Below are 27,120 nucleotides of genomic sequence, written 5' to 3'. Positions count from 1 at the left end.
AATTACGTTTTTATCTGCACAGAATCAAAGATCTCAGAAAATCTGATCAGTTGTTTCCTTTTCGGAAAACAGACTTTGGTCTCCTGTCTCCAAAATCACTCTGTCCAGGTGGATATCCAGTTGCATCTCTCTCATTTATTCTTCAGGGGGTAAAGATCTACTGTTCCCGTTCAAGGCTCACTCTACTCTGTCTGTATCTACAGCCTATCAGGCCAGATTGTCTATGGATGATATTTGTGCTGCAGCTACTTGGGCATCTCCTCACACTTTCGTTACTCATTACAAGTTGGACGTGGTATCTAGGGGCAGGTCTTCCTTTGGTTCCACAGTGCTCAGGAGTAGTTTCCACTGCACCTCCCAGGATTTAGATGCTGGGGACGCTGTCTCACTGGTAAGAATGTAGGCGAGATTGGACTACATAACATCAAGATGTTATGTACTCACCATAACATTCGATGTATGTAGTCCATCTCGCCGCACATTCTTTCTTACCCCCCCACCTTCCCCCTTCCTGGAGGATCTGGAGTTTAGGACTGGTTTTCAGAATTCCCTTCTCTTGGTTTGTTCTTCCTTTCCTTGGGTGTTATGCATGGAGTATGAGTGTTGGTGTTCGCAGCAAACTAGATCTGGGGATATAGAGCAATGCAGCATGGGATACCTTCTTAGCCCAGCCAATAGAAAGACTTCGAGCTAGAAATGTTTGGCTGAGTTGAAGCCGATATTTGGCTCCGTACCCACGGGTAAGAATGTGAGGCTAGATGGACTACATACTCTAACGTTATGATGAGTACATAACTTCTTGTTCTGGCAGGAGCTTTACATATAATCTTTTGAAAGGGGAACGGGCTTTGAAAAACCTATATTCCAATTCTGATATAATCATTCTTTCAGCAGATAAAGGTGGGGCTGTGGTCATAATGCATACCAGTTATTACTGGAATGAGGGAAATGAACAATTGTCCAACCCTCAGAATTATATTAGGATGTCAACAGACCCCACACCTAAATTCAAGGTTGAGATTGATTCATTTTTGAATCAAGCAGTGGAAGAAGGAATCATTGATGTGAAGACAAAAGAGCAACTCATGGTTCAGGATCCAACCCGACAGTACCTGTATCTCTTGCCCAAAATTCCTAAAAATTTGAATAGACCCCCAGGAAGACAAATTGTTTCAGGACAGGGATCTTTAACTGAACCCGTTTCTGCCTTTTTGACATACTATCTGAAGCCATTATTATCAGAGGTCAGGGCAAGAATCAGGGAAACCACAGAGTTTTTACAAATTATTCAGGACTCACAATTGCAACCTAATTGTCTTATGTGTACACTTGATGTTAAATCCTTATATACCAGTATTCCTCATTGGGCAGGATTACTTGCCTTAGAATACTGGTTAAATAAAGCTAGTTTTATATGCACCGGGATTTAACACTCTCCTCGCATGTCTTGCAGAACTGTATTCACTAAGAACGTCTTCTATTTCAAGGGAGAATGTTACTGGCAACAGCAAGGAACAGCTATGGGGACCTCGTTTGCCCCGATTTTATGCTGACCTCTTTAATGGGGGTATGTGGAAGATCCGATTATATATGATGTCCTGCATAACATTTACCTGTCAGAGATGGATATATGGAGACGTTTCTTGGATGATTGTTGGTTTGGTGTGGGGGTGTGGACTATTTGTTAGAATTTTTGGAATATCTCAATTGTAATTTGGAGGGGGATTGAGTTTACTGTTAATTATCACAGTAAAGAGATTAATTTCCTGGATGTCAATATTTGGAGACTGGGGGATGGTATGCTCAAGACGTCAGTATACAGAAAATATCCACAATACAATAATTTATTATATGCAGCTAGTTTTAGTTTACACCCCACACATACCATCAACAATATTCCTAAATCACAGTTTGAGAATTAGAAGACTATGTTCTGCAGACATGGAATTTCATAATACTAGGCATGATCTTGAGGGTAGATTTATTAATAAGGGGATATAAGAAATCAACAGTACAAAAGGCCAGTGATTGGGCGCCAATTGTGAGAGATCTAGTTTATTGAATTGCTAAAACCAAAAAGGATGGATCAGGAACCATGAGGTTGGTTACTACATTTGGCAGTAACACACATTTATTGCAGGATGTAGTCAACAAACATTGAAATATTCTTCAGGCCAATACAGATTTGGATCAATGTTTGTCTAACAGATGCCAATTTTCTTTTAGAAGGGGAAGAACACTCGCTTCTATTTTGCGCATTTATAGGAGAACATTTTTGGATTATGTGAACCAACAACAACTAACCATATTGGGGGATAGGCTTGTTGGGTCACATCCTTGTGGACATTGCAGTTTGTGTAAACATATGTTTAAAACTTCATCTTTTAGCAGTAAAAATACTGGTCAAATTTTTGATGTATCATTTTTTGGGAATTGTAGCTCTGACTGGGTTGTCTATTTGGCTAGTTGCCAATGTTCTGCCTTTTATATGTAGGGCAGACTTCTAGGCAACTAAGAAGTCGTATTTCAGAACATTTGAGTGATTTACGTCTTAAAATAATGACCAATGCATTGTATAAACATTGTCAGTTACACAGAACTGCTTTGTTTAGATTTGTCATTACTCACCAAGTAAAAGGTAATAGATATATGAAGCAAGGTTGGCACGCTATACTAACTCAAAAGGAAAGAAAATGGATTATTAAGTTGGGTGCCCTATTTCATCCTGGATTAAATGACAAGTTAGGAGGGTCTTTTCTTTTTTATTAAGGACCCTGATTGGTAATTTCACAAATATATATGTGATATGAATGGAAGTTTGAATATAGCATCTGATATTATATTTAAAATGTTTATTCTAGTTGATATTTGTATGTGTTTGGAGGCTGGAATGGATTAATGGGGGAAGTGATGTCACAAGTGAGGATGTACATTGTGTATAAAAACTGTCCCTGCATTATGTATGTTTTATCACCTGAAGGTTTGTTACCGAAACCGGTCTGAAGGGAAAGCAATAAAACTTTTAATTGCCTCGAGTGCTGGCTTTTTCTTTTTTGATTTATTTAATAGTTTGGTTATGCCGTGCACCAGTCATACTTGCTAGCATTTTTGGAGGAGGTCTAGATTTTTTTGCCTCAGGATTTGAGGGGTGGGGATTATAAAAGCCGTTTAGAAACTAAATGGCAGATTAAGCTAAATGCTGACAAATTTCCAGGTTTAAATAAATCTGTAAACATTGTGTTTTTTTAAAAAAAAACAGGAGACTGAAACTTGAGTAGGTTTATATAGTTTTAGTTCATACAGTTAAAGTTTATGCGAGTTTTGTACATAAATTTGATTTCTGCAACTTTTTATGTGTTAATTAAATTTGAAATGTGATTTGGTTACTTGTTCTTTAAAAAGATGTGTTGCGTGACTTGATCGTTTTCTGAAGTCTTTTAGACTAAAGCATTATTAAACTGTTTTGAGCACTGAAGTTCCATTTCCTGTTTTATTTGGTGTTTTTATTTTATTACCATTACATCAGACTTTAGCTTGTTGTTGCTGCTGTACTTGAGAAAGTAGCAGAGGAAGTTTGATAAGGAAAATTACAGCTCTAGGTATCAGAGTCTATATGGGGCACTGCAAACCACCAAGGCTCAGATCCTGCAGCAATTCAGAATTTTCTCACTATTCTGAGTGATAATACATGACTAAGGTCCCCACACTAAGTGAAATACATTTCTACTGTTTGCAATAAATGAGACTCGGATCCTGAAGCAATTCGCAGTTCTGTCACCGTTGAATGATACTACAAGACTAAGGTCCCCAGACCAAGTAAAATGCAAACAATAAAAATGCAGCATAAATGTAATAAATGAGGCTCAGATCCTACAGAAATTCACAATTATGTCACTGTTGTGACAGATATTACAAGGTTAGTGTCCCAGACCATGGCAAAAATGCAGTCAATTGACTTTTGGTTAATACAAGATAAAAATGCAGAAAAGAACAGTACACAATTCAGATTAACTCTCTGAATGCTGCAGTGTGCACTAATTGGATGGGATGATATGAAACGGAGGTTAACTCAAGCTTCTAGAATATAATGGGAGTGTTTTATCATTTCTGAGCTATCATTGCACAGTAAAATTAGAATTGGGAGGGGAGTCCAAAGTTACGGCAAGGGCAGGCAGCTAAAACAGCACCAAGTTTAAAAGCACACCAAGAACTGGAGAGTGGTGGGTGGGAAAAATCCAAAAATCAATGCTGTCAAACAGCAGTTGTAAATTGAGCTTTTGTTGCTGGATATGAATGCAGGTGAATGCTATTAAATAAAAAAAATGGTTTCTTAGCTGTTACCACTAATTAGCTAGATCTAATTCATATTCAGTCAGTGAGTGCAAAAGGAAGGTTTCCTAACTGACTCTAACCAACAACTAATAAGTTTCCAAGAAAAAAGACTTGGCAGTAAAGTAACATTTTAAAATGCAAGAAAGTGTAATGTAATGACACAAAAATAAGTAATCGAAATAGCCAAACCTTAAATGTAGAAAATACCAAACTCAGTGCAGTCCAACAGTTGTAAACTCGGGTCTTGTAGTGCCAGCTGAGAGGTGTGTGCACGGATTACTTATTGTCACATGCCTAGAGGTGCTGTAAGGTGCATTTCCAAATGTGGTTATTCTGGGCATGTTAAAATGTGTGCCATACACACCCCCAAGCTCCTTAAAGTTGTCTTTTTTAATATGGGGTTTAGTAGTTTGCATGATAATTATGTGCTTTGTGCTGTAATAAGGTTAGAATAGTTCCTCAGCCTATTTTTAACTGATTGCTGTGCAGGGCTGTACATTTTAACTCTGTGGAGTTTTGGATGAAATGTTCATGGTAGTCCTTTTGGGCACCCTTCTGTTAAACAGTGTCTGCCTTTGAGCAGCTTCAATGCTGTTTTGCAATCATTTTCACAAACCTTGATTTGGATCCCAGGAACACGACTTCTGTTTAGTAGGTTACGGTGGCCCATAAATGTTGGAAGTTTGAGCACAGAATGTTGATTTGACAGAGTTTTTGCCTTTTTTTTTTTTTTTTGAAACTTAGTAAATTGGCACTTTAAAATGTTTTGTGGACATTCGAGTTGAACAACCCTGCTTACAGTTTCTGTGGTTAAGTTTTCATTTTTGGGCTTTTTGAATGTATTTTTCTGCTTTTACTGTAGATATGCAGTGTCCTTTTTTTCCCATTTCAGGTCCATGTTAGTAGTGACATAATAAATGCTGGTCTTTGATTTTTGAAGATTGTGAGGGAGAAATGAATCCTTGTGATTGAATGTGAGGTCTACGTGAGCTGTACAACTAGGAGTCTAATCAATCAGTTAAGTTTGTGAATTTATACACCAAGTCATTTGTGTCCCTGAAGCAGCATTTCAGGGGAAATGGAATCCTAGGGTCCGTTTCATTGATTTTTTCCAAACTGATGGCAACCTTACCAGCCCAGTGTTTTACTCCTCCATACCCACCACTGTCATGCAGTGTCATAGAGCTGCGTGGATGTAGGAGGCTTCCTCTCTTATGGGGGGAATTCTTTCTTTTTCTTTTTTTCCTAGTTGTTTGAGATTTGATTTTTTTTGTCATTTGTAAACCATGCACCAGTGTACACAAGATATGTAGATGGGCAAGTATTGTAGTCCAGATACATGCATCATGGCAGTTCAGGTAGTTTAACTATAATAATGTGAAAGAAAATAATGGGAGAAATTGGTTTCATACACCCCCTCCCCATCCCAAGCTGCATAACCATAGCTGGCTTTGGGCACCAGTGAACCCTGGTCCTGGGCCCCCCAACTACAGCAAGTTATATCATTTGAATATTTTGTTACTCTTTTGTCAAATCAAGCCAGTGCAGCAATCTTATGTACAGTGCAATGAAAAAGTATTTGCCCCCTTCCTGATTTCTTATTTCTTTGCATGTTTGTCACACTTAAATGCTTCAGATCATCAAACAAATTTTAAATATTAGACGAAGATAACCCAAGTAAACACAAAATGCAGTTTTTAAGTGATGATTTTATTAAAAAAAAAAAAAAAAAAACTATCCAAACCTACATGGTCCTATGTTAACCCCTTGTTTAACCACAGTTACTTCATGATTTATCACATTTTTGGGGAAGCTGAGTTCAGTTTCACTAGCCACACCCAGACCTGATTACTGCCAGACCTGTTGACCCAAGAGATCACTTAAATAGAGCCTGTCAGACAAAGTGAAGTAGGCCAAAAGATCCCAAAAAGGAAGACCGCATGTGACTATCTAAAGAAATTCTGGAACAGATGAGAAACAAAGTAATTCACATCTGTCAGTCTTGAAAAGGTTACGAAGCCATTTTCTAAAGCTTTGGGACTCCAGTGAACCACAATGAGAGCCATTATCTACAAATGGAGAAAACATGGAACAGTGGTGAACCTTCCAAAGGAGTGGCCGGCCTACAAAAATTACCCCAAGAGTGCAGTGGTGACTCATCCAAGAGGTCACAAAAGAACCCAGAACAACATCTAGAGAACTGCAGGCCTCACTTGCCTCAGTTACGGTTAGTGTTCATGACTCTGCCATAAGAAAGAGACTGGGCAGAAATGCGATGCATGAGTTCCAAGGCGAAAATTACTGCTGACCAAAAAGAACATAAAGGTTCGTCTCACTTTTGCCAAAAAACATCCTGATTATCCCTAAGACTTTTGGGAAAATATTCTGTGGACTGACTAAGCAAAAGTTTAACTTTTTGGGAGGTGTGCGTAAAGTAAAACAGCATTTCAGAAAAAGAACATCATGCCAACAGTCAAAACATGGTGGTGGTAGTGTGATGATCTGTGGCTGCTTTGCTCCTTCTGGACCTGGACGACTTGCTGTAATTGGAATCATGAATTCTGCTCTCGACCAAAAAAATCCTGGAGGAGAATGACCGGCCATCAGTTTGTGACCTCAAGCTGAAGCGCACTTGGGTTTCTGCAGCAGGACAATGATCCAAAACACACCAGTAAGTCCACCTCTGAATGGCTTAAAAAAAAAATGAAGGTTTTGGAGTGGCCTAGTCAAAGTCCGGACTTTAATCCAATTGAGATGCTGTGGCATGACCTTAACAAAAAAAAGTGGTTCATGTTTGGAAACCCTCCAATATGGCTAGATTAAAACAATTCTGCATAGAAGTGTGGGCCAAAATTACTCAAAAGACTCTTTGCCAGTTATCTCAAACGCTTGATTGCAGTTGTTGCTGCGAAGAGTGGCACAACCAGTTATTATGTTTAGGGGGCAATTACTTTTTGACATAGGGCCATGTAGGTTTGGAGAGTTTTTTTTTCCTTAATAAATAAAATCTTCACTTACAAAAATGCATGTTATGTTTACTTGGGTTATCTTTGTCTAAAATTTATATTTGTTTGATGATTTGAAACATTTAAGTGTGAAAAACCTGCAAAAGAATAAGTCGGGAAGGGAGCAAATACTTTTCCATTGCACTGTATTTTTAATAAACCAAGTGGATATTAATAATTTTCATTTATCCCCTTTAAAATTCAAAGATATCTATGGTTGTAGCACCATACAAATAAGACTTGACAAATTCATTTTTTTTTTTTTTTTTTTTTTTTTTTTTTTTTTTACTACTGTCACAGGCTCACTGACTTGGGTAGATCCTGCAGATGGGCATTCTTTCCACTAAAATTAGTCCTAGCCAGCTTTAGGCACATGCAATACCCATGGATGCAGGGGGGTCCTCTAATCATCAATCACTGTATGGCCCCTTAAAAGATGCTGCTGGTTGGGTAAAATGATATGACCCTGTTGGTATAAAACCATTAATCAGTGAATGAACCTGAGCAAGGTAAGCACTAAAGATTAGGAGCCTAGACTGATCTCGGTGCTTACCCTGAATTTTAAGAAGAAAGTGCAGTTGTGTAAAATCTTATCTTAACGGTGGATGTCCTTGCCTTCACCACTGCAGTATTCATAACTTTTGGGATTCCCTGCCATGGAAGCCCATTGTCCGGCCAGTCTACCAAAGCCTACCATTGCTTTCCAGTACATTGAACGTCCCCTAAACGCTCCTTGCATAGCATAGGGCATAAAGGTGATGTTCAGGTGTATCATCCTCATAACTGATTGCCCCAGTAGTAACAGCAGGCCAAGGAAAACCTAAGAGAACCTGCACATCCAGGAAGGAAAAAAGATTGGGAGAAGGAGGGAGTGAATACAGCAGCAGTGAAGGCAAGGATATCTACCGTTATTGTAAGATTTTACGCAACTGTACTGTGTCCTTTCCTTCACCGCTACAGTATTCATAATTAATGGGAGAGTGCCCCTTCACCGCTACAGTATTCATAATTTATGGGAGAGTGCCAAAGCTCAAGAAGAAACTGGGAGGAGGAAGCAGCAGTAGAGCCCTTTAAGAAGCCATGAACGGCATTAGCAAAACCAGCTGTAGCTCTGGAGAGATACCATCCAGTGTGTTGTGTTTGGTAAAAGTATGCACAGGAGTCCAGGTAGTTGGTTCAAGAATAGAATTCGTGTCTGAGCCCTTAAAAAAAAAAAAAGCACCAGAAGAAGACACAGCTCTACTAGAATGAACGTTTATAGAAGAAGGAAGGCTCTCGCCATGAAAAGTGTAACAAGAAGTAGTAGATGGAGGCAAACAGGTTAAAAACAGCATTCGGACTTGCAGCAAAGAAGTTCTGAGGATGGTATACCTGAATGTCCCCTTTATGCCCTGCACTGTGTGAGGAGCATTTAGGTGACATTCAGTGTACCTTAAAGCAACAGTAGTCTTTGATAGACTGGCCAGACAATGGGCTTCCACGGAAGCAAACCCCATAAGTTGTGAATACTGTAGCGGTGAATGTAGGACATCTGATGTTACTGATCTTAAGGGATGGCTTTCTTTTGCAAGGGAGTAGGAGTTTAAGAAATAATTGCAGAACACCAGGTACTGTAACTCAACTTCTTTGCTCAAGAATTCTGGGCAAAGCAGAGCTATTAGCAGAATAAAGGCTCAAAATCGTGAACAATTTTTTTTTTTAATTATTACTCTAATTCAGTTAAAATGGTAATAGAATAGCGCATTTTGCATCAACATGCATTTTTGATGCAGTAAGATGTATGATAGTCTCTCTTATCTGAATTGATTGTTGAGGGCCAGAACAAAATTGAGTCAAAATCGAGGACAGTCTGTGAAATGAGGGACGGTGACAGGTACACTTTACTCCTTAATGAGTAAGTAAAAGTGACTTACCCCTGCTGTTTGACTTTTAAACAAGTTACTAATTTGTTGTGGCAGTACTTATGTTGCGCATTGTGTAGCTGTTTGCTGAAATAAGTACACAACTAGCATTGCTATGGCTTATTTCTGAGTGTGTGCTTTGCAGTGTAAGACTAGCAAGCTGGATATAATTTATTTCATTTTATAGTACAAACATAATCAACATTGCCGTTACACTTTTGTGGGGGGGGGGGGCTGGTTGTATTGTTTTTAATGAGTAACAAGCTGGCGGTATTCACTTATCACCACAGACTTTACCCATGATTGGTGGCTGACTTTGGTTTAGCAGGAAAAGGATGTGTGTGAAAGCAACTGTTCATTGCCACTGTGGTACAGTGCATAGCATTGTCATTTCACAGTGCTGTGCTTTGGTTGAGGTCTTGGCTGTGCCTTTTTTTAGCAGTGTCTGCATGCCCTCTTCCCAAGTGTGTGTGTGTGTGTGTGTGTGTGTGTGTGTGTGTCTGCCCTTGTGCTCTTGGTTTTCTTCAGTACCTCATATAGCAGGTGAAGTGGAATTTCTCCAGTTTCCCAGAAGGGGTGATTTGCTTGTTTAAAAAAAAAAGTTTAAATTTGAAACCTAGTGCAAAGGATTAGCACAGATAAATTACTTTAGATAGATTTCCGATACTTACTTTCCCTGTGGGAGCAGTAAAGACACCTTGTTGAAGTTTCAAGTAGTTTATTCAATTATGTGGGTAGATGGATGAGTGTTCTTGTTTGGTGGTAGAGAACACTAATCTGTCTGCCTATTTAACTGAACAAACTACTGGAAACTTCAACAAGGCATCTGTATTCCTCCCACAGGGAGGGTATCGGTGGGAGAGTCTTCTAGATCTGCTAGCTGTAGTGATTTTGTCTGTACTAATCCTTTGTATTCTGTTTCTTCTTAGTCCTGCACCCTCTTGAGTCACAGGTGGGATACCAGATTTCACTTGAACCCTCTGGATTACCTTTGTTTTCTGCTTTTTAAATATGCATACACACAATAATGCTGGGATTATACTTTACTCTTCTGCATAGCAGGGAAAAATGCAATTTACAAGTAATTAATCTTTATTTGGTCATAAAAAAACATCACATAACATTCAGGCCCTTATTTGTATACATATATTGGAGCTTGTGTGTGGTGATCCCCACAACCCATACTGTACAAATGGATTTTGACAAGGACTTTGTGATGGCCTCTGCCCTCATCCCCACCTGCCCTGCTCAGATGTGTACAGAGGGTTGCTATAGCTTGGGTGGAGGGCTGGGGATGGGGATGTGGTTATTACTCTGATTTTCATCACAACCATCAGAAGTATGCACAGGGGTTTTTTTATAGCTTGTGTTGGGCCTGAATACAGGTGGTCATTGTTTCTTTTACTGTTCTAATATACCTCAGAAATGTGCAAAGAAGGTCACTAACTTTTTCAGGGTAACCATTTGAAATGTCGGGACCCGCTAGAGCAAGTCCTGAAATAGGGACTGAATGAACAAAAGACCGGCTTGCATATATTGAGTCTGAGTTGCCATTTCTCATATTCCCCTTTCTCCAAAATATGGCTGTTTCTGAGTTGGTATATGTATGTTTGGGGTGGGGGGGGGGGGGTTGCAGAGAGGCTTGTTGTCATAACCCCTCCCCCCAAAAAAAAAAGTTTAAAGGAGAAGAGTGATTTTCAAAATTTTTGGTCGTTTTTTTCAGCTTGTTGGCACTCGACATTTCAAGTGCCAGCATTTCAATAGGGAACCCTTTCCCAGGGGCAGTGTATTCTCTTGGCGAAACAAAGTAGAATACCTTACTGGAATCACAATTTTTTTTTTCACTTTCTTCATACATCAGGCACTTGTACAGATGGCTGCCTTTTAGGTGTAGGGATGAAGGGTGATTAAATCAGTAGGCATTCTTTGCTTATGTATGATAGCATTCACTTGAAATACATGACTCTGGCCATATGAACCCAGGGGGCTGCATAGGCACATACTTTCTTTTTGGGGGGGCAGGCAGTATTCCCATACAGGATTTGTGCATCTTCACAAACAATTGTCTTAAGTTATTATGAGCTACTATTTTGTTAGCTTTGAACATTAAGCCTTGGGCACAACTTAACATCTTCCCTGAAAGAAAAAAATAAGACAAATTCTTTTCTTGCTCCTGATTGTTGGATTAAAAAATTGGAAAAGTGCTGTAAAATGCACCTCAGAGCACCTATAACCCTTTGGTTTCTGGAGGCCTTGGTTTTATTTCCTAAATGGCTAGTACTGTGTTGACTTGGCCAGGTAAGATGTGTTGAAAGGACGCATGGAAAACTAAAGGTGAGCAGCAAAAGTTCTTTCCTTAATCCTATTTTATTTATTTTATTTTACATTTGTTGACCGGGATAGTCCGACTGGATACATGTCCATTTTCAGCAGAGGCCCAGGGAGAAAAGCTCCAAGGCAAGCAGTTAAGATTACAGATACAGCATTACATATTGCAAATAGAATATTTACAGTGATTACATATGTAAACAAGTTATACAAATTCCACAGGTTAGAGATAATCCCAAGTGTAAATCAGGATTAAGTAACACAAGCTGAATTAACAGTTTTAACTCATTCTAGAGGAGAGTTAGTCAGGCTTGATACATTGACATAGCCAGTTAAGTGTCAGATGTTTGTGTCTTGTCTTAAATTGACACAGTGGATAGTAAGGTAATATCAGATGGGAGAGAGTTCCAAGATCTGCCTACAGAGTTGGCAGAGTCACCGGCTGTGCCATTAATTTTGCTAGTCTGAACTAGTAGTCTGTTAGAGGATCGAAGCAGTCTAGGATTGTTATAAGGGGTGAATATTTTTAAGTGCAGGAGTATTGTCTGGATTGTAGAGGATTTTGTAGGCCATAATCAGTTGGTTATACTGGATTAAGCTGAGTAGTTGTAGGTACCCAAGCTGGTTTAGATCGATACAAGAATGTGTCCTAAAAGGCAGTCCAGGGGCAAATCTGGCAATATGGTTGTATCAGATTGAGAGTTTAAGGACAGACTTGTTTAAATTAGATAGTAAAGGGGATGCATACCGAAGAGTTGAAAGAAGGTGAGAGTGAGCTATGGCAATTCTAGCAGGAAGGGTTAGGAAGGCTTTAATCCTGTGAAGTGACCCTAGTTTTTTATTTATTTTGATGGATTGGTTAACATGTAGGTTGAATTTTAGATAATCTATGGTGACACCTAGTAGTTTTGTAGAGGGGTGAGGGAAGATTATTGTGCCCTCATTTGATTTTATGGTAAAGGTGAAGCAGTAGACCTATGTGTTGGTGAGAAAAGTAGCATTTTTGTTTTTTTTTTGGGGATTTAGGATCAGATGACTATCAGCCAGTTTTCTGTTGTGTTGAAGGTGGTCTGGGTAGCTGACCATAGCTCTGTTGGAGATGTGGCTGAGCAGATCAGGGTGGACTTGTCAGCATATTGGATACAGCTGACTTTTGGGATGACAATATAAAGGTCATTAATGAAGATGGAGAACAGCAGGGGCCCTAGTTTAGAACCTTGTGGTACACCAAGGGTGTTAGGAGGAGAGTTTGTTTTGCCAAAGGACAGCCTGCTGCCTGCCATTCAGATAGGATTGCAACCATTGAAGGGCTTTAGTATCTAGTGTTTTCAGGATGTGGATTAGAACCATATCATATGCCTTGGAGAGATCCAAGAAGAGGGCCAAGGATATAGAATTGTTGCGATTATGCTGTTGGTGAAGGCTAGGAGGGCTGAAGTAGTGCTGTGGTGTGGTTGGAAGCCTTGCTGGGTGTCTGCCATAAGGTGATTCTGAGTTAGGTGATGCATCAATTGTCTATGAATACATTTTTCCATAATTTTTGCAAGTGGAGATAGTATAGCTATTGGCCTATAACTGGATAATTCAGTAGAGCTGCCTGCTTTGTGAAGTGGGATTACATGGGATATTTTCCAGATGGTGGGGATTTTAGCTTCTGCTATAGATTGATTGATTAGTATTAAGATGGGATAAACAATAGCATCAGCTGCTTTTTGTAGGTACTCTGCAGGTAGTTAATCAGCCAAAGTGTGAGTTTTAATTTTTTGGTCAAGATATGGATAAGTGATGTGGCAACTGGTTGGAAGCTGAATGACAGTTGGTTTCTAGGGGTGGTACCCTCAGGGCCGGGGAGCTAGGAGGTTGTTGGCTAGCTAGGGCTTGAATTGTCTCAGTAAAGAATCTGTTAAAACTGTCAGGTGTCCTCAGGGGGTTTAGCAGTGGTGGCTGCAGGGATAGGGGTTGAAGTTTTGTCCAGGATGGAGTAGTTTATTTAAACTTGCCCAAAACTTGTGAGGGTTATTTTGACTTGTGAGGGTTATTTTGATTTATTTTCTGTAAATTATAGTAGTATTGTTTTTTTGTCTTGTAAAATGGATGTTTTAGTCTCGTTCCTAGATTGCTTATATTTAATGCGATCTTGGGGGTCTTTAGTAGTACTCCGTAATGCCCATGCTTTGTTTCTAATGGTAATTTTTAGTTTGGACTCTTTAGAAAGCCATGGTGCCATTTTTGCCTTTGTTCTTATTGAGCGAACAGGTGCATGAGAATCAAAGATCTCAAGGAATTTGTTGCTTAAATATACAAGTGCTTCCTCTAAGGGGAGGTGTTTTAGAATAGACCATTTACATAAGTTTAGTTCTTGTTGGAATTTGGCAGGGTTAAAGAATTTTTTGTTTCTTACCATTCTGAGTAAGGGTTGTTGGGGGTTAATGGCTTTGTGGTTTAATTATATAGGAGAGAAGGTGATCGCTTAGGTCATCGGGGAGGGTCCCAGAGGTATACAATTGGGGGTGACTGTTTGTGTACCCAATGAAGTATGCTTTCTTTTTTGGTTAGGTTTACCTATCCTGGTAGGGGTGGTTATGATTTGTGTAAATGCATTCAGGTTAACATGGGTGTTTGGGGATTCTGAATAACAGGTACTCCAGTCTGTTAAAATCACAGAGTAATAGGGTTTCTTGGGGGTAGTGACCTGATAGCCAGTGAGTATCTTCAAGTGTAGATATATTGCTGCCTGGGGGAATGTACATACAGATATTGATACATTTATTTTTATTAAGTTGCAATTTGGTCGCAAGAATCAGAGTTATTTAATTTCAGGTGGTTGTATAGCTTCTATGGTAACATTCAGTGCAGATTTATAGAGAACAGCTACCCCACCCCAGCCTGTGTATGTTGTACCCAGGTGGTAACACTTTGTTGTCTGTAGTGTTAGGTTTTAACCAGGTTTCAGATAAACAGAGAATCTCAGGGGAGTGGACAGCCAGGAGTGTATGCAGTTCTCATGTACCTTGTTAATGCTTCTAATGTTGAGGTGGCAGGCCAGGAGAGAGTTAGTTGGCCTATTAATTGTAAGTTTATAGCTCGGATTACAAGTAGAGGGGGTATGTTTATCTGAAGTGGATGGGCCAAGCCATCACTGGATGAAAAGGTTGTATAAAAGAGAATTTCAAAATGCACTTCAGAGCATATAAGTCACAGTTTCTTAAAGTTGAAGAATAATGCAAAATGTGAGAAAAGGAATAAAAATGTAATGAACAATGCATGGGCAAAAAAAGATGAGCACTAGAAGGTGGGTGGGTGAAACAGTAGACAGTGCTTAGGGCAACATTTCATCCAAGTCCAGTCCTGTATGTGCAGTTATATTGTATCCTTATTGCAACTAAACTTTCAGTAACTGTAAATGTCCCTGTGTGAGTTGGGCAAACAGTGGGGTACGCAGTCCTATCAGAATGTAAGAGCATTGGAGCATTGTACTGCACAGACTGAACTGTGGCTACTTCTAAATCTCTACAGCTTGAACTAAAAGGTTCATTAGGAGAGGTGGCAATGACAGGGTAATTCTTTAATGAAAGTGTCCGGGGACCACCAACTTGACATTTGCTGGGGACCCCCAAAGTGCTAACACTGGTCTTGTGCACAACTGGATTGTGACTGTCTGTGATCAAATAAAGGAGAGCTTTGCTGGAGAGAGTGAAAGAGAGAGAGACTTGCGCACCTCAACAGTTCAGATGAGCAGCAGTTACTTAATTATGATTAAAGTACATCAGTGGTAATTTGCTTTTACACACTGCCACTCCCAAGAATCTGTACTTTGACTGGGTATACCTCCAGAGTGTGACTTAAAGATGGCGCACTGTAATGTATTTCTACTTTTGTTTTTATCATGCTTTTTCAACTACATTACCTATCATTCCTTCAAATATTGACAGTCTTTTCAGAACTGGCAAGTTGCTTCCTCACACAGACCATCTCCCACCCAGAAAATGTCACCTTTCTGACAGCATTTGATTTCATTAGAAGAAAAAAATCTTTCCTTGTGCAATGACTGTCACAGGTCAGTTATTTCAGTTCTTTGTCTACATACGTAGTCTTCTGGGTCAGGGCATAGCCTTGTGCATGTCTGATCATTTTTGGCATTAAGGCACAGTTGCATGGGTGTAATGCACATCCCATGATAATGTGCATAAGACCGAGAAGCAAAACTGTAATGCTGATGATCTGCATTACAAATCCACCTCCTGGGTACAATTGTGGCTTTGTTACAGAACAACGTACTTGGCTAATGCCATTAAACAGTTGCTGTGTTTTTTTTTTTTTTTTTGTTTTTTTTCTTTAATGGGCCTTTATTCAGCCTTTATTGGCAAGTTCAAGTCAAGCTGCCTCTGTACCCATTGTACTTTGTTTAATGTTTGGTAACTGGTTAGCATACCTAAGTTTCAGTACTTTAGAATACGCACTGGTCAATGGCTGAAATGTGATTTTTGCTCATAAAACTATGACCAGTTTGTTTCATGCACCAATATAAATTGCAAAAGTTGAGTTCAAGAAATGAAAAAAAAAATGTTGGAATAGGAGTTCGGCAAAGTAGGCAGACTCTGGTATTAAGTTAGTGATGGAGTTTAAAGCACATTATGTTTCTAACCCACACATCCCCATGTACATCAATATAAGTACCACCCAATTTAAAAAGGAGAACATTTGTAAGTTGTACAAACTGCGCTTAGGCCATTAGGCATGGAATGCAAGAGTACATTTAATTTCTGCCCAGTCAGCTAATTATTTCTTAAGTTGTCATAGTTTCTAATTGCTTATTTCTTTGTACAGATTATTCCTGTATGTCTTACAAAATTAGTTGTACAGTAGTAATACTGTGTATTGAAAAAAAGTTACATTTTTTTTTGTTTATATAAATTGTAGCTGAGAAATGTAATTGTGGTTTTTTTTTTTTTTTTTTTTTTTTTTTACATTTTAAGTTCTTTTCTGTCTTTCCAGACTGCTTTTATTGTTGATGAAGTGACCACCATCATAAAAGAGGTAAGCTATTAATTTTTTTCCTTCTCCACCGTAATGGTCTCTACATCATTTTTGCTTTGCTTAAGATGCACATCTTGATACAGGTAAATTGATAAACTGTTTTTTATGGTTTCAAGAATCCCTTTGTATGTGGGTAAGAATGATGTATGACTTTTGACAGGAAAATGTTTCTGCTCCTCTTTGTGAGCCTAAATGTGCTTTTAAACAAGAAATCTTTGAGAATGCATTTTCCCATTTGTTAGTTTATATCCTTGAAAACTGTACTCTAACCCATATGTCACCTGGTGGCTATCCAACTGGCTAACAGACGGGACCCAGGAAGTTAAAATTGGGGAGTCCATTTCTACAAAGAGGCCAGTCACAAGTGGAGTCCCTCAGGGATCAGTCCTTGGACCGCTCTTTTTTGGCATTTATTTCTCAGAAGTCAAGGCCAATGTCAGTGGTCTCTGGCTGACTAAATTTGCAATTGATTGCAAATTAGGAGAGGTCATTGAATCTCACACTGACACAAATGTTCTCCAGGAGGGGCTGATGCAGGCAAACAACTGGTGCACTGACGCACATGTTCTCCAGGAGTGGCTGATGCAGGCAAACAACTGGTGCACTGACACACGTTCTCCAGGAGGGGCTGACACAGACAAACAACTGGTGTCAGAGCCATGGACTAAAGTTGAATGCCAAGATATGCATAATAGTATCGTTTAGGAAGTCCTCCATTCCTGGTAACTAGCATATTGACAACACACCCTTAGAGTTGACCCAGTAGTGGGGGACTTGGGGACACTCACAGTAATCTAGCCTTTGGCTATCATGTGTCTACAGTAGTGAGGAAATCAAAGGTATGGCATGTAAGTCCAAGGAAGTAATTGTGCCACTGTATTCGGCATTCATTAGACCAATCATTGAGTACAATGCCCCCTTTGGTATGTACCTAACCAGGCATGTCCAACAATTGAAACATCCTTAAAGGTTCCTCACTAAAAGAATACAGGGCATAAGTAAAATCTTCTGTGCAGACAGCCTCAAGGCCCTATCCCTGTATTCCGTCTCCTACAGGCTTTTGAGGGGGAGATCTATGCCTGGCATACAGGGCATTGTCAGACCCCACTCTGGACCTCCTGCATATCCACAAAACAAACTGCATCAGAATTGCCCGTTCCAAAGATTTAAACCTTGGCTGTGATGTAAATAGGACCTGCTGGAATGACAGGTAAGGGGGTTTTCCCAGGGAAGACCGCAGTTGAGACGGAAGGAAGCTATCATTGGCATCTGCAAACACGCAGTCGCACCAAGTGGTGAAATTTACCTGTTTTGGTTTGGTTGTGAACCTCAGTTCGCATTTACTTACGGACGATGAAGTTAAACTTTTGAATAAAGGTACGAAATTTATACCTATGAAAATGACTCTTTGGTTAATGTTTTGACTGATCTAAAAACGTTTTGTCTGAATTTGAACTTAAAGTTTTGGTGCATCTCTGAATATAGATGCACCATTGAATAAATGATCAAGTACTTTTATCAGCCATCCTGTGATTAGTGTTCCATGATGTTTGTGAGGGCCAATTTCGTAGGCTGTATTAATGTGGCTTTACTAATAAGTTTTACAACTGGACTATGAATGAATATCAAACCTTGTTGGGCCTTGAAAATAGCTTTGATATTATCTATTATATTATCTTAAAAGAGGCTGATAAAGGGTGGCACTGCGGTCCTTCTGGACCGTTGTAGTTATTTTAGTCAGGTGTGTTGCTTCAGGATGCTAATGCTTTCAAACTTGTTTCTATTAATTGTGTCAGGAAATGTATACAAGATGTTAACTTAATAACTTAATGGTGATATTAGCTTGGATTTGTTCCATTATTTCTCTGTACCCTGCCCTGTTATACCTAGGCCGTATGGCCTACCAAAAATACATAAATCTCTTCAAAATCCACCAATGAGACCGATAGTCTCTGGACTTGGATGGATCACAGAACCTGTTTCATTGTATTTGCAGAATTTTTTAAGCAAATATTTGAAAAATGTTATGAGTTATATTAGGGACACTGACTTTTTAACCCAGTTATATGAATGGTGTTCATTGAATAGTGTTAGTAATTTTTTTCTTAACACTTGACATAGTTTCACTTTTTACCGTGATCCCTCAGAAGTATGGTATATCTGCTATTAGAGATTTATGATTCATTGGTGGAAGTAGGTGGCCATAATGGGTGACAGATTGGGACTCTTTGTGAATTACTACAAATAGTCCTTGATAACAATTTATTTTTGTTTGAAGATAATTTTATTCATCAGCTAACAGGTGTGGCATTTGGTACACCAATGGGTAATACCTCACTTTAAGGAAATGGAAAGATGAATATATTTTTAATAACTGTGTGTATTGTTCAGATGTATTATTCTTTCGAAGATTTGTGGATGATATTTCTGATTTCGGGTGATACTGTGCAGGAATTATTGCAATTTCTTGATGCCACTACTAGCTTTTTTAAAGTTTAAGTTGACTTACTCGAGCTTTAGGATAATTTTTTAGATGTCGAACTTTTTGTGAAAGATGGTGAATTGAATTCAACTGCATATAGAAAACCATCACATAAAAATAATTATCTTAAGCAGAGTATGCATGCACAATTCCTCTAAGAGCATTGTGAAAGCACAATTTACACGGATTTCTCGACTTAACACTGATAATGTTCTTTTGACATCTCTGGTACAGGAAATAATGAAAGAATTTGTTGAAGGGTTATGATGAACGCTTCGTTCAAAGTCTTTATCATGATACATTGGCTGATAGAAATGATAGATGTAAACCTTGTCTTACATCTCCAGCATCTGAAATGAGATAAGATAAGATTAATAAATTATTTTATGTTACTACATTTAACAGGGATAGTAGAAGAATAGGAGCTATAATAAAAGAAAATCTGTGTATTTTACTGACCCTTCTGAGTTAGCTCAGTATATTGGCACTTTTCCTAGTTTTTTATATAAGAATTGTTTGAATTTAAAAAGACGTCTTTGTTATAAAGATTTTCATCAACAACAGAGAATGATATAAAGTAAAATGGGGACTATCCCTTGTTATAATTGCTCTAGTTGTGCTTATATTAATAAGGATGAATGTTTTAAACATCCGAGTACTAACAGGGCGTATTTTGCTAAGCATTATGCTACTTGTAATACTGATATTATTTATTTGGCTACCTGTGGAGTTTGCCCTGCATTTTATGTGGGGAAATCCACACGCCGATTAAGGGACAGAATGGTGGAGCATAGGTCAGAGATGCATAGAGGGATTTGTACAAATGCTTTGGCCCCGCATATTAGTGAAAATGATGATGCCCATAATTTTTCATTTACGGTTTTAGATGTGGTTTTTAGAGACTTAAGAGGTGGCGATATGAACAATAAATTGGAAGTTAGGGAATATGACTGGATTTTGCGTTTGGATGCTGAACATGCACCTGGAATAAATTAAGATGGTCTCTCTTAAATCTATATTGAAGCAGAGACAAATGTGTTTGAGATAATTGTTCTTGGAATTATTTTATTGGCTGTATGATGTCATGTGCTTATTTTATTGTTTAAATGAGTTCTTATGTTAATTCATTATTTTGATGAAGGATTTTATTTATTTTATTTTTTATTTATTTTACATTTGTTAACCGGGCTAGTCTGGCTGGATACATGTCCATTTTCAGCAGAGGCCCGAGGAGAAAAGCTCCACTATCAGACTAATACACTATAATATATGAAGTCATTAATAATACTATCTATACAAATAAAACTAAAAACTAATATAGTATAATACGGCAAAATACAAATGCAAATACATTTTTCATGTACAAATCTGACTAGATGACAATCAAAATTCAGTCATTAAGCAGTTTATGCTGTGATTACAAGTGTTGTATTTTTGCTGCTTTTTAACGTGTTATTGCTTTACCATGTTCTGCAGTTGTCTTGATATGGAACAGGCTCCCCATCCATGTATAGCAGAGTTCCTCCCTAGCCCAATTCAAGTGCAACTTGGACAATTGGATGGGGAAACCGGGACTTCATCCCTGGTTTGGCACCTATGTCTTTAATGGAGGAATGGTTCATCTCCCAGGCCCACGCTTACACTTGTCAAGGGTATCTGAACTTGTCAGATATTTGGGATGCATGGCTAGGCTTGAGAAGGGCCCGGTGGTTGTTAGCCTAGTAAACCTGTATGAACCTATAAGTTGTTTAACTGATGGAAAATTGTCAAACTAGAAATTGTTTATAATCACCAGTGAGAATTGAGGACCTTTTTGCTGGCTGCTGTTGCTTGCTGGACTGAAAAAAATTGAGGTTTGAAGCAGCAGTCAACAGCCTGTAACATTGTTACCTTTTGTTGTGATATGCAGTGGAGTGTATCTGCAATATGCTAGAAACGCACCTCAGTATTTCATTTCATATATGAGGAAATTGGCCTGTCCTTTGCTAGCCTTCAAAGGTATGACAGTCTTTGCTATGGTGACTTGCTTTGCGAATCTTTTTGAGGAATAAAGTATGTGGTATAAGCTTAAAAAGTAGTGTACTGTAACAGACAAGATAGCATTTCATAATCCAGTCTCACCTATGCATTAGAGAATATCCCCCTCTGTTGCCTGGAAGTAGAACATGGCACTTGAATTGTAATACAGGTACAAGATCTCTGATTCCAGAAATGTGACTGCTGCGTAAGCCTGTAGGTTTGAGCCTCCCAGCAGTGAAAACACAGACTAAGTAGTCATTTGGGTGTTTGCACAAATACTTGAGTCAATAAAGTCTGGGTCTGGGGAACCACACAATTTTAACAAGCTTATTGACATTTCTTGACTGGCAGCTATTAGACGTCTTGAAAAACTCTTGATATCCAAGAAATGAAATGACTATGAAATGACTCCCTTTGTCTGTAGGGCTACCTCTTTTACCCACAACAAATATATAAGATGTTTGATTCCAAGTAATATTACAGGTTTACTGTTGCAGGTTTGGAAGTGTGCATATAGAGAAATCCGGAGGAATTCATCAATAATATAAGTGAACAAGTGAGGGCTGGTAGAGGGGAAAGATTTAGCCTGGTTCTAGGTTCGGGGATCACTTCTAACAGTTTGAGTGAAAATGACAATTATTCAGAATTCAAACAAGCTTTTATTACACAGTATAGCACTAATTCTAGTAACATCAGGGATATTATCTCCAACGAGTGGGAAACCTTTGTGGAAATCACTGATTTACCCAACTTGCATGGTAAGGAAATGAGAACAGTTTACCGCAAGGGGAAAAGTATAAAAAACATTTTGGAACATGGCCCCTCTCATAGTAATCTCACTTGTACACGTAAGGGTACTTTTAGATGCGGGTCATGTGCACAGTGTTCTTACATTGTGCACGATGACCAAGTATCCCTTCCAGCATTGAACAGAGTGATTAAAGCCACGGGATACTATAACTGCAATAGCCAACGAGTTATATATCTGGCTACATGTATAAAATGCTCAGCATACTATTTGGGGAAGACCGAGCGAAGTCTCAAACGCAGGATTTACGAACACATGTATGATATACTAAAAGAAAACAGCAACAATGCTTTGTTCAAGCATACATCTACATGCCCCACAGCCAGATACAAATTTTTTGTTTTGGAAAGTATTAATAGGGACCCAAGGGGAGGACCATGGCAGGCGAAATTAAAACAAAGGGAGACCTTTTGGCAAATTTCCCTGGAATCAAATAAAAAACCAGGCTTGGACGACTATATATCCATCAAGCCCATTTTAAAGTTAAAAGCTATTTCAGTGTAAATTTTACATTAGGTACATATGAGTTACTCATTTGTACTTTTTGGTATCAATTCTTGGTACTTCATGTCTTTTTGTATTTTATCAGGTATTTTTCATCCTTTTTACCATTTTACAATTGTATTACTTTTGCATATATATTGGTTTTATATACATTATATAGTTCAAGTTTTTACAAAAAAAAAATTTTTTAAATGTTTGTTTCTTTAAGCAGCAATTGTTTCCAATTAATGAGCTTGTCAATTAATTGTATTTTAAGCTCAATGAACTCCTCCTGATGTTATCTGATGAAGTTGCATCTAGCAACGAAAACGTGCTGTATTGAGAAAATATTTGCGTTAATAAAGAGTGTTTTGGACTACTACTGGATATTTATTGGCACAGTTTCTCTCCGGTGCTGGTTATCGTGTAATTTTGTTTTCTTACCAGCACTATCTTCCGTTTTGCTTGTTTTGTGCATATAGAGATGATACTGGGGATATTTTTCAGGCTGCGTCACTGTTAAAAGTCATAACACTTGGATTTACCTGCTTTCTCTTCTTCCATATTCTGAAAGGAAGTTGAATTTTTTTAATAATGGCTTTTTCTCCACTATGACCACTGCAATTTTCAAGGTTTCAAATGTGGTGATGCAGGAGATCCAAGACCCTTTTTGGGCACTGCTGGCCTCTCAGTTTACCTAAAGAAAAAAATGTGCAGTGGATCACATTGCCTTTTGTGGCCTATTATACTGATGAAGTACTACTTAGAATTAATCTTTCTCTTTAGACAACTGAAAAAAAACATATGCCCCCTGTTAGGACCAGCTGCATTCAGGACCTGTCCTCATCTACCAGGCCCCCCTTAGCTTTCCCCTCCCAATTCATGTCTGACATCAGTGAAGAGACAAAGGAATCTGGGCCACACTTCTGACGATGCGTTTTTAAACTGTTAACCCTGCCTCCTTACTTTCGTCCAGCCTGGAAAAAAGTTAGTTTACAGAGGTTTCCATGGTGTTTTGGCCAAACCTCCATGTATGCATTAGCCATGAGCCTTGCCACCATGATCTCTACCAGAGACCCAATGTGATGGAGCATCCAAGCGTAAGTACACTCATTCTCCCTGCCTGCACCATCAGGCATCCGAGCCACTAACTGAGCCTAGATCACCTGGGCTGTTAAGTTTTATCCCTGTACACGACCTGAGGAAGTACATTGTTGGGAGTAAAACTGCATCCCTTCTCTCCCACATCAGTAGATAAGTGTGCTTCTAGCAGGTAAGGCATAGTTAAGGATTACTACACCATCTGCTTGTTTTGTTTAGAGCCAGAACAATAGTGAATCTTGTGAGAATTGTTATATTGAATAAAACAGCTACTTGGGATTATTCCAAGCTTATTCTTCAAACCATATTGACAAATGCATAAAGTATCCAGAGAAAGTGTTGGAGAATCACAAGCATAGAAACTCTCTAAAATCCAGTAGAAATGGGAAGTAGTGATAGGAAAGAAACGAAGGAAACCGTGTTTTGCTACTCTGTCCTTTAGTAAGAAAATATCTGTACCTAGCTTTGCAGAAAAAGTTAATACTCTTTTTTTTTTTTTTTTTTTTTGGGGGGGGGGGCGGGGGGGGTCATAAAAACGTAAGAAAATGGACGTCAAAAGCCATCCTCAGATATACCTAAACAGTTGCTGACCCACATTGTTTCAATCAGTAGAACATGAAGAGGCATCTATGTTAGTACCGGTATCTTATTCATCAGAATTGTAGTGGAAGTCCAAGAGGGCTGATTCTGTATGCTGCATGTTAGTGGATAGGCTTTCTGTATCTTCATGCATCTTTGAAGAAGTCAGCTAATGCTCCCAGTATGATGGTTCATAAAAATGGGTCTCAAAAGTTCCTAAAGAGCAGTCAATGACCTCCAGTGTTTCAGAACTGTAAAACGAGGCACCTTTGTTAGTACCAGTGTTTGAGTCATCCAGACTTTCATTAAGTCAAAAATGGATGATTCTTTATGCTGCACACTGATGATATAGCAGGCTTATTTACCAGCTAAAGAGATTTTTAACTCCTGGAGAAACGTCCGCTGTCACAGCCATATTTATTCTTTCTTTTTCCTTGTAAACATTTTGTCAGGAAGTACTTTAGGACTGGCCAGAAAGTAGGTATGCAACAAACAGGGTCATCTGTTAGTCTGCCCTGATGACCAGTGTTTGCATTTAAAGTTGAAAGACCAATGTTGCTAGCATTTCTGGAGGTACTGGTGGTTTATTTAAGGAAAAGAGCACTTGCGAGTATTTTTCTTCATTCCTGTTTTTTTGGGGGAGGGTAGAAATGGACTTGTGATGCAAAACTGAGTTGCAAGATTTTTTTTCTTTATATGGTTCCATTTACTTGACATTAAAATCCCCCGTTCCTAGAAATTAGGAGATAATATAGGGGAAATTTTTTTTTTTTTTTTTTTTTTAATCAGACCCCTACTGGTCTACTTTTTCAACCACAAACACAAAATGCTGAAAAGTCCAATAGAAAGTACTCCAAAAACACAAAAGACGCTGAGAAGATAAAACCTTTATATTCGGCAAAGCTTTCGGGTTACAAGCCCTTTCTCAATACTAATACAGGTTCCATTAAAATACATGCATTTAAATAGGAGCCAAAATCACATGACTTGCAGCCTTAATCATGTGACAAATACATAAAATAAAGCATAATACTAAAACATCCAAAAACATTTCCTTCATACAAACATTACATTTTCATAAATTACTTTTATTTCAATTTACTTTGTTGTATTTTGATTAAAACAGGTTTTAATGTAACTGCAGCATTTAGACCTGGTGGACAATCTGCTGTTAGTCTTATTATCCACTCATATTCTTTTAATTCTAACAAATTATTAATATCACCACCCCTATCCGATACGTAAACCATATCTATAACTCTAAACTTAAATTTATGATCAGAATTATGTGCATTTTTGTGTTTATATAAGGCATTTCTATCATTTGTCCTTCTTATTTCAGACTTATGTTCGATAATGCGTTCTTTCAATTTTCTAGTGGTTTTACCCACATAAAAAGAGGGGCATAAAGTGCAGGTAGCCAAATATACCACATTATTGCTAGTGCAACTAGCTGCCACATTAAATTTATATACTCTATGCGTTAGGGGATGTGTAAAGGAATTAACAGTATAATCCATGATATCTGTACAACAACTACAATTCAAACATCTAAAAGTACCTTTCTTATTAACACTACATCGAATATTCTTCTCTTTAAAATTTTTGTAACATAATTTACTCTCTAAATTTCTCATGTTTTTATTTGAAAAAAATGGCTTGTTATCCAAAATAGCCTTAATTTCATCTGAAGCCATTAGTACTACCCAGTACTTCTGAATAATTCTTTTGACAAACTGCGTCATTGCATTATATGATGTAACATATCTAATTTTTTATGACTTCATGACGCATCCAGTATGCTCTGTTATTGACTCTTCAGATAAAGAAAATATGGGTTTCAACTTTGTCTGTCTATCTACTATAGTTTCAGCTTTTATGGCCTCTAAAACCTCTCTGATAACCACTAGATACAAATTCATTCATCGTCTCATCCAATTGGGACGAAAAATGTGTCTTCAGTATTTAATTTACTGATTCTGCCAAATTGTGACTTCACTATACCCTTGAAAATGTGGGGTGCGTGCATACTATCATGATGTATATACCTACATGCATTAACATCTTTTATGCACAGTAGTATAAATGTTATTGTTTTGTATACCTATTTTCAAATCCAAGAAATTTATAGAACTATCTGAATATTCCATCTTAAACTTTAGAAATTGCGTGGATTTATTTAAAAATTCCACATATTCATTCAACTCAACAATGGACCCTCCCCATATTAAAAAACAATCATCTACAAAACTCTTATGTGGGTAAAACCACTAGAAAATTGAAAGAACACATTATCGAACATAAGTCTGAAATAAGGACAAATGATAGAAATGCCTTATATAAACACAAATGCACACAATTCTGATCATAAATTTATGTTTAGAGTTATAGATATGGTTTACATATCGGATAGGGGTGGTGATATTAATAATTTGTTAGTCTTATTATCCACTCATATTCTTTTAATTCTAACAGCAGATTGTCCACCAGGTCTAAATGCTGCAGTTACATTAAAACATGTTTTAATCAAAATACAACAAAGTAAATTGAAATAAAAGAAATTTATGAAAATGTAATGTTTGTATGAAGGAAATGTTTTTGGATGTTTTAGTATTATGCTTTAATGTGATAGTGTTCAATCTCGCCGTTTGTTCTTACACATGGGTTCGGAGCCGATCCTCGGCTCCGTGTCGGCCGCTTGCAAGCTCTGCATCGAGAAGAAGCTCGAGACAATCTAATACCCACAATCCCCCTCTGCCTTTACCTCTGATCTAGTTTGCCGCTGCTGCGTTCGCATCGCTGGGAGCTAGCTCGAGCATCTTGAGATAAGATATAACTTTATTTTTTTGTTATATTTTAGAAAAAGTTGTTCTCAAAGTACCTTTAGGTATACTTAGTGTATGTGTGTATGTAGGTAGAATTTCTCGGTACCGTTAAATTTATTTAACTGGTTAGAGTTTTTCGGGGCCTACTACCCCCTTCTTAAATTTGACAACCGGACTGACATATACATCGGATTTGACTTGTTCATATTGGATTGGTCTT

General features: G+C 38.2%; 1 protein-coding gene across 4 annotated transcripts in view; it reads left to right on the top strand.

The window, feature by feature from the left end:
- Positions 1 to 27,120, top strand: part of DYNLT1 (dynein light chain Tctex-type 1) — a 599,949-nt gene that overhangs the window by 149,250 nt on the left and 423,579 nt on the right. For all 4 annotated transcript variants that reach the window (XM_044061985.1, XM_044061983.1, XM_044061984.1 and 1 more), the window contains exon 2: positions 16,562 to 16,603. In XM_044061985.1, coding sequence (XP_043917920.1) covers positions 16,562 to 16,603 — 42 coding nt within the window. The remainder of the gene's footprint in view (positions 1 to 16,561; positions 16,604 to 27,120) is intronic.

The sequence above is a fragment of the Protopterus annectens genome, chromosome 1.part0, assembly GCF_019279795.1.
Source record: "Protopterus annectens isolate FY-2018-M chromosome 1.part0, PAN1.0, whole genome shotgun sequence".
NCBI lineage: Eukaryota > Metazoa > Chordata > Ceratodontiformes > Protopteridae > Protopterus > Protopterus annectens.
The sequence above is the reverse complement of the archived record's forward strand: the minus strand, read 5'-3'. Positions and strand labels throughout refer to the sequence as shown.